The following is a 14,542-nucleotide window of genomic DNA, read 5'->3' on the forward strand; positions in this document are numbered from 1 at the left end:
ATAGGACCTCAGAGTTATACTTTATATTTCTAGCTTCAGATACAAGTATGATACATGCATACAAATAGGATGAACACACTCAGTAGATTATAAGCTTTGTAATGATACCTTACAAGAGACTGTGTGCAAAAAGCATATTCTAGTTACATTATATTCACACTCATAAGCATATTTCCTTAAAACATTATGGAGTGCAGCGTCACATTTACCCTCTGCTTCTTGGAGCTCTCCAGTTGTGATAGGGAGAGAGCACTCTGCTATAGTTGTAAGCAGTGCAGCATGCTCCCCGCAAGAGCTAAGTCAGCAGAACTGTCAGACAACGGTAGGGAGCTAGTGCCAGAACTGTGGTTCCAACTACTCCTCATGCACTTTGTGCTTGTACATAGGGTTGAAATTCTGGCTGGCTCATATGTGGGCTTCATATGGGCAGAGTAGGGTCCTTAGTCCCTCTCTGCACTGCATGGCCACATTACAGCTAGTTACAATCTGACCCTTAGCATTTGATTAAAAGTACTTGATTGCTATCATAATCAATTACTACAGACAGTGTGTAGAATGCTAAACTATTTTCACTACCACCAGTAGCTTTCATCGGTAATTTTATGTTAACTGTAAGAAATTTGGGCTTTATTTTGGTTGAGCACATTCAGCATAACTGGTAACATGCATTGAAGACCATGGCTGGAATGGCAGGGAGTGCTACAAACCAGGATTGGGACAGAGCCAGAGTTGTTGGGGTGGTGGTGGGTGGCTAAGCCTGAATTGTATTTTGCATTATTATATATTTAAAATCTCACTTTCAGAAGCATCAAATTTGCTCAAAAACTATATTGAAATATGAAGAAATCAGAGTTTGTAAAATTTCCCAAGGCTAGTCAGTAGGACAGTAGGCTCTCCCCTAGGTTAATCAGTTCAGACCCTTCGATATGGATTAGAATTAGATATCCTAAATCAACTTTGCACGGGAAAGATTCCATTCCCTCAGGGCTCCATTATTTATAAACAGCTCTAAAACCATTTAATTATTTCTATCTTTCACAATGTTTATAGCAATTTTGTGCAATTTTGTCAATGACACAGTTAATATGGAACATATCTTCTTCAGGTATCTCTCACTGATTTCCACTAAATGAAAGGTACATTTATCTTACTTAGGTAGGCACAGCCTTTTCAGCTATCAGTTTGATGACCTAAGCAAGTGTATACTGTGTAAGCCCCCATTTTATGCCGCAGGACATCATGAGCAAGATTAATAGTTTTTTTGAGGGAAAAAAAGGTTCCACTGAAATAATTTCAGCCAAGATAGCAGAAAAGCAATTAGATTATACTGTCTGTCTAATCACAGCAATCTTTGAGACTGCTGTAAATGAGATCAAACTAATTATGCCTGGACATTAATCAACAGACAATACAGCCACAGGGGAACAGATATAATGATTTGCATGCTCATTTATAGGACTCCTAAATTATTTAACATTTGATTTATGGTGCTCTAATGTTGTACTGATAAAAATTCACAATGTCAAACCCTTCCCTTCACCCTCCCTTAAAAAAAAAAAAAAAATTGGGGCCTGATCCATATTCCAAGGACAGACTGCCACTGACTTCACTATGCTTTGGATTAAAACCAGGGTTCTCAAAACTAGCAGTGAAGATTCCATTTCTGTCCAGTTTTCATGATAGAACTCAGAAAGAGCTCATGTGCTTCCCATGTTGATGTTTATTTGGGGGGGAATCTTCATGGAGATGCAAATTACTGCAATGCAGAAAGGATACCTCACAATGATCCATAAACTAGGCTCCATAACAGGAACCTTAAGGGAAGGATTTAAGTTTGATTAGTTCAACTGTACACTCTAAAATATTATGTATCTACATTCCTTTCTTTTGTTTCAAAGTACTTATCAAAGTAAACTCTTACATTTGTCCCTACTTTCAAACATTCGTTGTCAGGGTCAGAAATGTTTTACAGGCAGCTTGACACTGGTCTCTCTCTAAACTTGTTTATTGGCTAATCTAGGCCAAATTCTTATTTGCCCTATTATAAATATGAATTATGTCCTCTGAAGTCAATACAGAGTTATCCTGGATTTACACTAGTTTAATAAAGTGATATTTATTCCCATAAATCCTTTGAGAGTATAACAGCAGCAAAACTTCCTCGATCCAAAAGTTTCAAACCAACAAAATTCTTTTAAAGGAACTGTACAGTTAGACTTCTTGTCCTACATGGTGTTCAGCAATCTCAGAAATCAAATGAGTTAAAACACTCAGGTGTTTTAATCCTATGCACAGTATTTTCAGAATTAATTTTGTTGTGGGTTGTATTTTTGCCATGCCCTACTATTGGCGATGGGCAAACAAAGTTTATCAGTGAATGTTTCTGAAGCATTGAAATCACCTTTTTGAGTTACCAAAAATAAGGTTAGGCTGCCACAGTGATCTCTGCACTGAGAAGTCAACTAGAAAATCTGGACATTTAAATATTGCTGAGGATCCAGTTTATCAAATCAGCATGAGTTAGAGCTCAGGTTAAAATTCTGTCCTTAACCTGTCCCATGGGGTTTAAGTACTACAGCATATGTGGAAAACCAATTCACACACACCATCAGGATGCCTGCAATACTTTTGTAGAGTGGAGTGAAAACAGAATTCTGTTCAGCCTTAATACTGAACTTTTGGAGCATCAGTCTGCGTTTGCTTACATCCTGTGCAAACCCAATTAATTGAGTGGGGTTCTATAGGGAGTGAGGGCAGAACTGGGAACCTTGTCTTTTTAGGTTTAAATCCTTGTGCCAAATTTACTGTCACTTACACCACTGTTAATCCAGAATAACTCCACTGAAGTAAACAAGAGCAAAATTTGGTGGATTTCTTTTGATTTCTTTTTCAAATTAGGCACTAGTTTTAGTCAAATTACTTCATGCTATGAGGACAGTCAATGGATCTACTCTGGATTTACACTGGTGTAAATAAGAGTCAAATTTGGCCCACTTTAGTGGTATTCTCTTAATACACAGTCACAAAATCTCTCACACTGTCTCTTTGGACCAAATGTGGCATATGTTGAGACTATGTATAGACAATATTACTCATTCTCCATTAGAGATCTAACAGCACAATGTGGGTACGTTTAACTGCATTAATTGTGGACACAAACACATCATCATCAGCCAAACTGTTTAAGTTATTTTGGTTTCTTTGAAACACCAAAACCAAATAACTCATATTACAAATCAGTTGTGTAAAAAGTTTCATCATAAAATGTTAATCAATATTTAAGCAACAAGGGTGCCAAAAAAACCCACAAAAAACAAACAACAACAAAAAAAACCACCAACCAAACCACAACCCCCAAAACAACAAAACCCCACCCCGATTTAACTCCACAATTGTCCTTCCCCTCCAAAATGTTAACTTGGCAAACTTATTTGGTGGGTTTATTTTTAATGTATTCTTGAACCCTCACAAACAGATTTAATTGACTTGTTGTACACTAATTTTCAGCCTCAATTTTTTTTAAACAGCTGAATTATGCCCTTCCTCCCCACCCCACAAATTAAGGGTTTATAATGGAAAGGCTGACAGACCTTTAACTATGGTGGTGCTTGCAGACGCCACCATGATAAACAATGTGATGATGACTATTTAATGACTCTTGATGTAATTACAGCAGGAGTCAGATTCATTGAGCATCAATCTTGCTATTGTTATCCAAAAGAAGGATGCACAGAAACCACTCTTCTCAGAGCCCATCGTTTTACTTCCAAGTTTAGAATTATTGTTTAAATTGGTAAAGAGAGAGCTTACCACCACAATCCAACCCCCTCATTTGTTTATTTTGGACCATGCTTTTGTTCTGGCTCACATTACTCAGATGGGTTCAACTTTACTGCCCTGCTTTCTCTGAGCATTTCTGCATTTTTTAAATGCTACCAAATGGTTGTTTTTGGCTCCTACCATTATCACATGTTGTCGGTAAGCATGGAAATAGTTATGGTAATATGGATGTAAATCATAACTGTAAATACCACATAAAGAAGACTGCCATATAATTATAAAAATACCTAATAGATTTCTTTTTCAAAGACAACACAGCTGTCCCTTTTAACCTTCCATTTGTAGATTCTTTTCTCTCCTGTTTTTATTTATAGGTTGCTGGGCAGTTTGACACAGTACATCGAGATTTTTGTTTCTAATTTTTTTGGGGAAAAAGATATAGTACTCATTTCATCATAAAGAGGCATTAGTGTACAATTTTAAAGAGAATCTAATGCCAACTCTAGAACATCATCTTGGAAATGATCTCCCTCCTAATGCATTTCAAAAGAATCTGTCAATGGCTACATTCCCCAATTTAAAATTAAACCCTGCCATTGAACTAAAGGAAGGGTCGGCCAAATGGCACATATCATTGGCACGTATCATTGGGAAAGCAGCTCCATTCTTGTTCTTGTTCACATCTCTGTGTTATGAAATTCACCACAATAGGTTATTATGCTCACCACAACAAAATACACCTTTTATAACCTACTCTGAGAAGAGCAGGTTGAAAAGTGTTCTGCATAAACTTATACTACGCAACATGCCATGTTAATGAAGTAGTAAACCCTTACATAGCACTAATGTTTTTACATATTGGGGGTTTTACATATTGTCTGGAATCTGCCACCATGTGTTTTATCCCTCTCCCACCAGGCTTTGAGTGTTTTAAACAAAGTTACGCAGGGGTACGTTAACTCTCCTTCACTGTAAACTCACATGCTATTCCATCCTGCACAAACCTGTTCTTATCACATTTTTATTACGGTAAGATTACTTCAGAAGCACTAACAGTGATTAAACCTGAGGTTACAGACAATGTTTTTCATGTTAAAGAAAAAGAACCCATTGTTTTTTTGATCTTTGCAAGCTTCTTGCACTGCTGTTACTTATTCACCTTTTTGGGGTCTTTGTCCTAAATTATGTCCTGTACTTGGCAGGTTGAGAAGCTTAAACCAAAACAATAAGAAACCTTTAAATGAAAGAGACTAAAGTCCATCCATACCTCGTTTCTCTCTGAAACATTATAAACAAACAATTACTATGGCTCTGTGTAGAACAATGCACACCCCTCTGAATGAGTGAATTATGTGTAATCCCCTTTTGTACATAAAGGTAAAAGCAATCTACTAGAAAATGCTGGTGGGAAAGATCAGTCTGGAGCAGAAGCATGTTAACTGCTTACTGAGACAAAATTTTAATTGGATAAAAAATAAAAATCCATAGCTGCATTTTTATCAATCTAAACCAATTAGCCTTTGTCCAAAAGTGTGTCATTTTATCAGATGTGTCACTGGATTGGGAGGCTGCCATGTCTGCCTCGGGTGACTGCATGTTAAAACAATTTCTCTAGGGCAATGGGTTTCATCCCAAAGGTTTCCAAGTTCCAAGGGGCAGGTCATTTTTCATTACCAGCTGGAGCCTCACGTCAGACATGCCCCCACTCCATTTATTCTGCTTAGAGACTGAAGACTGCTTTGCCCTTCCTGACTCCCAATTGTTTCAAATTTGGGTACGTAGTACTTACCATAGGGAAAACCATTTAAAACAAGAATTGGTGCGATATGGGAAAACGGTTGAGGGGAAGCAGTTTGACAGCAGGATGTGGTAGTTTCTATTGTCCCATTAAAACAGGGATATCTGGGAAGCCTAACTTTGTTCCTACTATGTAAACATACATATTTTAGCCTTGTGTGCAAAAAAGATGCAAACATATTCACTCATTTAAAAAAAAAAAACAGCAAACAAGAAAGGTTTGTCTTTTTTTGCATACCATAGTTACATTCTTGAGATAGGACTGATGTCATGAACAACGAATGAAAGTTAAGCTGTACCGAAAAAGCAAACAATTTAGCTTTCATTGTGGGGCAGACTTCACTGCTTGCCTTTATTTTGTATTTGTAGTTTGTTCTGAGCACATAAAGGAAGCTGGAAACACTGCATGCATTTTGCAGGTTCACCTAATAAATTATCTTCATATGTTTTTATTCCCTTCATTGTTCTGGAGAAAATAAATATAGAGATAGAAATCAGCAGTTCCAATACAACATGTGGAAAGTTAAAAAGCTATGCTAGAATCAATCAATCAATCAATCAGAAAAGCAGTTAGGCCTTGCCCAAACCCCAATTGAAACTGAGCTCGCAACAACATTTAAATCATATTTATATATGATCAATGTTAATATGGCTTTATCATGGATTTTTGAGCTAGTGTAGATGCTGCTCCAAGAACCCTGCAAAATAGGTTCCAAAATAAACCCATTCAATAGGTGGGCAATACATTCTTATAATGGACATTTATAATGATAATGTAAATCCCTCATTATTTTACCACCTTAAAACTTTTATGTTGATGCAAAGTGGATGAAAATAAAAGCCTTTGGGAAACTACTAGAATTTGATTTGCTTGCATATGTTTAAGCTACAAGAACAAGGGCTGTAATGCTGATTATTCAATATAGCATGTTATTCACTGGGAGAACGTTCCACGGTATTCCATCTGTTACACCATTCTACCTCTTCCAGCCAGCTACCGCTGAGAATTTCAAATTAAAATTTCTGAAGCCATTACCAATAAAACCTTGAGCCTGGACCAGCGGCAGAAGCAGTAAGGATACACTAATTTCTCTTCTTCATAACATGGAGGAGTCAGAAGCATACATACTACTAATTTAGTAAGGCAATCGCTCTTTTAATGTTTGGAATTATTTCTCACACAAATTGACGAAGTATTGTCACAGATATCCTTCATATACTATATTTCCAGACCTAATATATATTGTTTCCTTTGCCCTGAAGTATATTATCTCTAAGACACAACCCATTCAGGTCCAAGAAAGTAAAAGTCTAGGTAAATCAGTTATCCAAGATCACAGCATTGTATATTTCCGTGTTATTATGATAAAGTTCTTTCAATGTTAGGTGGCTGGTGGAATTTCACCTTTGTATCATTTTGACATAATTTTTGTAAGGTGCACTGTGGTTTCTTAAGAAGAGCCAAAACTTTCCCCCCCTCCCTTCACATAATTCAAAAAAGAAACAACTAAATGAACAACTTGAGGGAGAGACACACATAACCAATGGATATCCTTGATCACAGACAGGCTTTCTCTCAAATGTTAAAATAAGCTGTAGTGGAGAATGTCTGCTATGATAAAACTGAGATATCAACTGTTGCTATTTACAAATAATGCTGATAATGGCCTCTCTATTATCTTTAATATACTAATTCTGGTATGACAGACACCTTGTCACTATGCAGTATTTGTCTACCAGACTTATGTGACCTACCTTTAACATGAAAGTATTACTACTTGATATCAAGAATCAAGTTTGCATGGCAGTTAAATGGTTAAAAGTGCTAACAACATAAGAATGTAACTTCATCAAATCCCTTACAAAAATTAGGATATTTTTCTTTATTATGGTGCCCCATAGTTCTAAAGTAAATCATGCAAAGATATTATCTTGCAGTCCTGTAGATCAGATATCATTAGCCAGGGGGAAAAAAAAAGCTTTCATACACTTACCTTATCCTCTAACCGGATCAGTCTGGCTCCTACAGTATAGTATCCTTTGTCTACCCCTTTTTCTAAAAGAAAAAAAAATTGTGACAGTCATTAGACAAAGAATAAGCTGAAACTAAGAAGTATATTTAATTGGATTTAAAGCAAAATAGAAGCTAGTAAAAAGTTAGGGTGATATTGATGAGTGCAACAAGTAATTTTTATTTCATAGACTGTATGAGTGAAAGAGGGATTGGGTACACATGTAATATGGTGTGTGTACATATGTCTATATGTACCACTTACACAATCTGTGCATATTAACTATACAGTCATGCATACTTTTATATAAGAACACATATTATATCTTCACGTTTATAAATGTGACAGGCAGTATAGTCCAGTTGACAAGACACTGACCTGGGATTTAGGAGACCTGGGCTCTATTCCCAGCTAAGACATTGGGCAAGTCATTATACCTTTCTTTGTCCTCATTTCTCTTCCTACCCTTTTTCTGTCTTGCCTGTGTTGGCCCTGATCTTGAATTGAAGGATTGGTACTTAAAAGTGGAAACTGTTCAAAGCAGGGCCTGTCTCTTGTGTTTGTACAGTGTCTAGCACAGTGGGGCCACAATTCTTGGTTGGGACTTCTAAGCACTACAGTAACAAATCAGAAATAATAATTATATTATGAGCTGCAAAAAATATTCATAATGGGTAAAAATTTCAAAAGCACCTAACACCTATCATGGATCGGCTAGGTATACAGCGGCCATTAGCACATCCCCAGAATACAAGACATCCCTGTCCCCGCCTGCGTGAGCCCGTCTCCACCTGCTTCACTTCACATGAAGGCATCTCCCCTGTCTCTATCCCCATCTGCACCCCCACCCCTGTCCCTGCCTTCCTGCATCCAGTCGATTCCTCTTCCCCCTCCTTTTCAGTGGACAAAGGCACGTTGGGTGCTAAGTCCATACCGGACAGGGACAGTGCTCCATGGACTAGGACTGTGTGGCTTAAAACCAGACAAATGGCCTCCCTAGCTAGCTATACTTGGTTTTACTTCAGCTCGGTGGGCTGAACTAGATGGCCTCTTGTGGTCCTTTCCAGCCCTAAATTTCCATGCGTCAATTAAGTGACTTAGGAGCTTAAGTCTATGGGACTTAGGCACTTCTGACATTTTCACCCAATGAACTAAAATGCTTGCTTTCAAATTAGTGATTTTTTTTTCACACAACAAAAGCAAAACGTTGTAAATTTCTGATGGAAAACATGCATTCAAACAGTTTGCTATTAGAAATGTGACTTTTTCACACGTTTACATTCCTTTTTCACACGTTGAGCTGGATTGGTTGTTTGAGGTTTGGCCCAGAAGCCACCCTCTATTTGGTTATAATTGCCTGAATGGCTGCGCCAAACAGTTGAACAGAAGCTATGCTGACCCATTTTTCTTAGTGTGGGTGGCCACAGCAGGGAGCAGTTCTTGTGCAATGTTCTAGTATTGTGAGTTTGGGAGGAGGGATACTTATTGGCCGCCCCTCTCCCCCCGAAGACACGCCGAGATTTTAGGAGGGCAATGGCCCTGCCTGCAGCCTTCTGAAGATATTAGATAGGAGAGAAGTTTTATCAAAGAAACTGGGGAGGTAGCTAGCAGGTCACCAATCTTTCCCCAGAAGTAGACAACACAAATACGGTTGGAGGCATTTTGTGGGCAGAGTGGCCTGGCTGGATCCAGAGATTTGTGCTATTTGGACAACTCATTAGTTTAAGAACTCATAAACCTCTGAAACTTGAAGAGACAGATTCAGGATCCTGGTTTGGCTCATCTCCACCAAAAGTGGAATTTGCGGATTTGATAGGTACCCAGCAGCCTATGCATTAAATTGCAAGTATGTAGAATCCTGACATTCCCCCATGTGTATTAGGACAAATATGCATGTTTTCTAAATCTGTGCTTCACAATCCCTTGGGGTGTGGTTGAATAGAAGTGGGGAGATCAGAGCTCTATATCCCAAATCTTAACTTCCTACCCATCTCAAGTAGGCAAGACCCCATTTATATTTTAAACATCTTTACAGAGTAAATACTTTTTGGTAGAATTGCACATGACCATCTTCAAAGGCACAAGTCAACAGGCTATAGGAAACTTTACACAGCTTTTAGATCAGATGAAATCCAGAGGCAGAGATGCTATGTGCATTTCTAACATTCAGGAGGGAACTCTGGGTTCACAACTTAATCAATGGGTTACACATAGAACTGGTAGAAATGTTTCCCTCAAAACCTGTTTTTGTATGGAAGAGAGTTTTTTGTTGAAACAGAAATTTTATGTCAACATCATATTTTGAATTTTAATTGAAAAAGTGCAATTTTTGGCAATCAAAATACTGATTTTTTGTGGGTTTTGAGCCCATATTTTCCAGTTTTCACTTGCTGAACCCCCCACAACAATCATTTTTTGGGGTTTCTGCAAAACTCCGCCAAATCTGAAGAAAATGTTTGATCAAAATTAATTTAAAAAAATGTTGAAAATTTTCCTGGGAAAAATAATTTCCTAACCAGCTCTAATTACACAATTCATCTATGCACAAGCTATCCAAACAAAAACTAAACAAGTTAATAATATTTCTCATTTTAACTACTCCAGTCCATTATGTAGGAGAGAAAACAAGAAAACAGGAATTGCTTAGACAAACAGTTGGACGGGGGTGCAGCTATTTTGTGGCATTCCTCTCAAGTGAAGTGAAAAACATGTCATGCAATGCTCAGTCAGCTGTGGCATGGCTTTCACTTTTCTGACATGCATGCTCTATATCTCACAGAAGGCAGCAATCTTTCCTGCTTCTGGTTAGCCTCCATTTAGTTAGGTATTTCAGCTGTAATTTATAAGTATTGCCCTCTAATAAACGCTGCAGTCTTTTCATAAAAGTAAACTGGGTGTGTAGTCAATCTGGGAAGCCTTGTGGCAGAAGGATGGGCACTAGCTCAAATAACACTGTTCTAATGTATTTCATTTCTGTCTTGTTTTTATAGTATTCTTCTACAGTCTTTTCAAAATATAGTATTTCATCCTCCCATTCCTTCTTCTGCATACTAGATTATTTGCCTTTGTAAATAGTAGGAAAAGGTTGGACAAACAACTGTAAACCTGAAACTTCTTAACTTTTGTGTTTTTTACTTTGTAACTTAAGTAACATTCTTTTAATGTAGGGTTGGTTGCTGGGTGGGTTTTTTGTGTGTGTAATATATGGTAATATATTGGCTCACACAAATATTAACACTTTACAAATATATATGCGAAGTGCATAAACACACACAAAAAAGGGAGAAGATCATTATGAAGAGGGGAGTATAATTAAGTATAATGGGATGAAATTACATAAGGAAAATTTAAGCTAAATATCAGGAAAGACTTCCTGATGCTAGTCAATATCAGATAGTGGGGTAATCTTCCTAGGAACATGATAAATGCCTATCACTTACTCTATTTAAATGTAGACTAGGTAAAACACTTGTAGATGTACAATAGGAAGCATCCTGTACAATCAGATTGAGAGAGAATATCTTTTGAGTCATCCAGTTCATTTCTAGACTTTATCATTATTATATAAATTGCTGCCCCTTGATGTGCTCTTCCTCTAGGTTTGCCAGGCAACTGTTTTTTGACTGGAACGCCCAGTTGAAAAGGGACCCTGGCGACTCCGGTCAGCACCGCTGACCTGGCCATTAAAAGTCCAGTTGGTGGCGCAGCGGGGCTAAGGCAGGCTCCCTGCCTGCCCTGGCTCCGCGCGGCTCCCAGAGGCGGCAGCATGTCTCGCTCCTAGGCGCAGGGTCAGTCACGGGGGCTCCACATGCTGCCCCTGCCCCGAGCGCTGGCTCCGCAGCTCCCATTGGCTGGGAACCACGGCCAATGGGAGCTGTGAGGGCAGCACCTGTGGGCAGCGCACAGAGACCCCTGGCCGCCCGTCCCTAAGCCTAGGAGCCGGACATGCCATCTGCTTCCGGGAGCCATGTGGAGCCAGGGTAGGCATGAAGCCTGCCTTAGCCCCGCCATCTGAGATAAGCATTGCCTGGCCGGAGCCCACATCCCAACCTTCTCCCACATCCTAGCCTCCTTTCCCAGGTCAAAACCCCCTCTTACACTCTTAACTCCCTCCCAGAGCCCACACCCCATCCCCCTGTCCCAGCCCAGAGCCCCCTCTTGAGCCCCAAACATCTCATCCTGGTCCCACCCCGAAGCCCACACCTCAGCCGAAGCCTGCATCCCCTACCCCAGCCCTGAGCCCCTCCCGCACTCTGAACCCCTCGGCCCCAGTCTGAAGCCCCCTCCTGCACCCCAAACCCACCCAGCCCCACCCCAGAGCCTGCACCCCCAGCCAGAGCCCTCACCCCCTCCCACACCCCAACCTCCTGCCCCAGCCCAGTGAAAATGAGTGAGGTTGGGGGAGAGTGAGTGATGGAGGGAGGGGCGATGGAGTGAGCAGGGCCTCAGAGAAGGGGCAGGAGAAGGACCTGGGGCCGGAGGCGGGGCAAGGGTGTTCGGTTTTCTGTGATTAGAAAGTTGGCAACCCTAAATTCACCCCCCCCACATACACACATACAGTACTTTTTTAAAAAAGTAAGATAACATTTCCAGAAGTGTTCGCTAATCTGGGGTACCACCCGTTTTTAGTGCACAATTTGAGATACCTTGTTCTTTATTTTCAGAGGTGCAGACCAGTCACAGCTCCTACTGATGAAAACCAGGAACAAGAAATCTCAAGTTGGTCACCCAAAAATTGAACAGATTAAATCATTGAAACACTTATGAAACATTTTCTGCAAGGGAATAGTGAATGTCACATCTAAAATGAGGAAGAGCAAAAGAACAAGTGAAATGGAAGAAGATGACTTTTTTTAGGTTACTATTTACTAAAGTACTATGCCATATCACATCAGAACATAATGTACAAGAACGTTAAAATATGTTTGTTTCTTTTATTAGTGAGAAAAAATACTTATGGGTAGTAACTCAGTACATGAATTCCTGCCAAACTGCCTGAAAATGATTTGAGCTGGAAGTGATCTGTTGCATTTTCACAGGGTAAGCGATCAGACTCAATTTTTAGCACATCTCAAACTATTGCTTTATAAATTATGAAGTTGTTAGAGATTTTTTCATATCTATTTTGAAGTATTTTTCTAAAGGTAGAAAAGGGAGAATTTGAGCTGGGTGACCTGTGGAGTAGCCCAGACTGCAAAAGGCACCTCAAAATCTCAGGAAAATATATCAAGCCCAGCACACTACTGTGGGTCACTGGGAGTGAAATGGGCTAATAGAAGACACCACACTTTTCTGTCTTCTTTAAAGCAATTAAAAGTCCATACAGGTAGACTGCTGTACCTGTAAAGATTTGTTCTTTTACATCTGGGATCTCTAAAATAATAGATAAGAAAATTATCTAGGGCTTAGTGATTAGATCATTTTGGTCATAATTTAAGTAATCTTGACCCCTTCTTCAACTGAGACGCAGAACAGAAGTACATTGGATTTTGTTACATAGCTGTGTTGTATTTCTGCACCTTCTCCAGAATGTGCGGATGCCAGTATTTGGCCATGAAGTCATAACAATGTTTATAAAATAACGATGGGACTAATTTAATATGAAATACTGTACGTATCCTTAGTAACTATTTAAAGGGGGTGAAATTTGACCATATGTAGCGGGACAAGGTAAGTGGTGAATAGGCTCCCATCTAGTTTTGAAAATGGGACTTAAGTGGTGCATAGTCGTTGTTTCTGCAAGGGAACTAATTTCACCCAGAAGTGAAAAACACATTCAGAGGCAAGATGGAGAACAGCCTGTATCTATATAAAATGATGTCTGCTTAAAGGGCTTTTTCTCTCTGCTGGCAGATTTCTTTTTGATCCCACTTTCCTCATCTTTATTGGGGGTGTGTGTGTGTAAAACAGTACTTAAAGAAACACTGACTCCCATTCCCATATATTAACCCATTTTAAAAGCCAAATTGATCCGAACACATTTAAGAACATAAGACATAAGAATGGCCATACTGGGTCAGACCAAAGGTCCATCCAGCCCAGTATCCTGTCTACCGACAGTGGCCAATACCAGGTGTCCCAGAGGGAGTGAACCTAACAGGTAATGATCAAGTGATCTCTCTCCTGCCATCCATCTCCACCCTCTGACAAACAGAGGCTACGGACACCATTCCTTACCCATCCTGGCTAATAGCCATTAATGGACTTAACCTCCATGAATTTACCTAGTTCTCTTTTAAACCCTGTTATAGTCCTAGCCTTCACAACCTTCTCAGGCAAGGAGCTCCACCGGTTGACTGTGCACTGTGTGAAGAACTTCCTTTTATTTGTTTTAAACCTGCTGCCCATTAATTTCATTTGGTGTCCCCTAGTTCTTATATTATGGGAACAAGTAAATAACTTTTCCTTATTCACTTTCTCCACACCACTCATGATTTTGTATACCTCTATCATATCCTCCCTTAGCCTCCTCTTTTCCAATCTAAGGGGGGGTATGATAGAGGAATATTTATTAAGCTTCTGAAAGATTCTTCTTTCCCACTTCCAGTTACTGGCTGGAAACAGAATGACACAAAATAAGAAACTCCTGCTAAGTCCACCCAAAAGCAGGAAGAAGTGCCCAAAATCTCACAAGAAAGCCTGTTTCTGGTGAGATTTCCGGTTGTGTTGCACACACACAGGCAGGTCTGATGAGGCACCAACCTTTGGATATTTATTTGAACCCAAACACTGAATCTTTTGTGGCATTATTCTTCCCCTGTGCTCCTGAACGGCCATGGGGATTCTCTGAAGTTGCATTCAAAACCACTGAATTTCATTAGGTGCAGAAGGTGGCTTGTTACTGTTTTACATTTTATTATTTGTACCATCTTATAGGTGTTTGTTTTGTTTAGTAAATATTACTGAATCTCCAATTTCACTTTGAAAATGGGACTTAGGCACTTTTCAAAATT

At 39.3% G+C, this 14,542-nt stretch overlaps 1 protein-coding gene across 1 annotated transcript in view; it reads right to left on the reverse strand.

The window, feature by feature from the left end:
* LOC112105748 (potassium voltage-gated channel subfamily KQT member 1-like) overlaps nt 1-14,542 on the reverse strand; it is a 582,419-nt gene that overhangs the window by 271,610 nt on the left and 296,267 nt on the right. Inside the window, exon 6 of the mRNA XM_026652211.1 lies at nt 7,572-7,633. Within this exon, the coding sequence (XP_026507996.1) occupies nt 7,572-7,633 (62 nt within the window). The remainder of the gene's footprint in view (nt 1-7,571; nt 7,634-14,542) is intronic.

This window comes from Terrapene carolina, unplaced genomic scaffold (genome assembly GCF_002925995.2).
Source record: "Terrapene carolina triunguis isolate 2854851 unplaced genomic scaffold, T_m_triunguis-2.0 Scaffold112, whole genome shotgun sequence".
NCBI classification, from domain to species: Eukaryota; Metazoa; Chordata; order Testudines; family Emydidae; genus Terrapene; species Terrapene triunguis.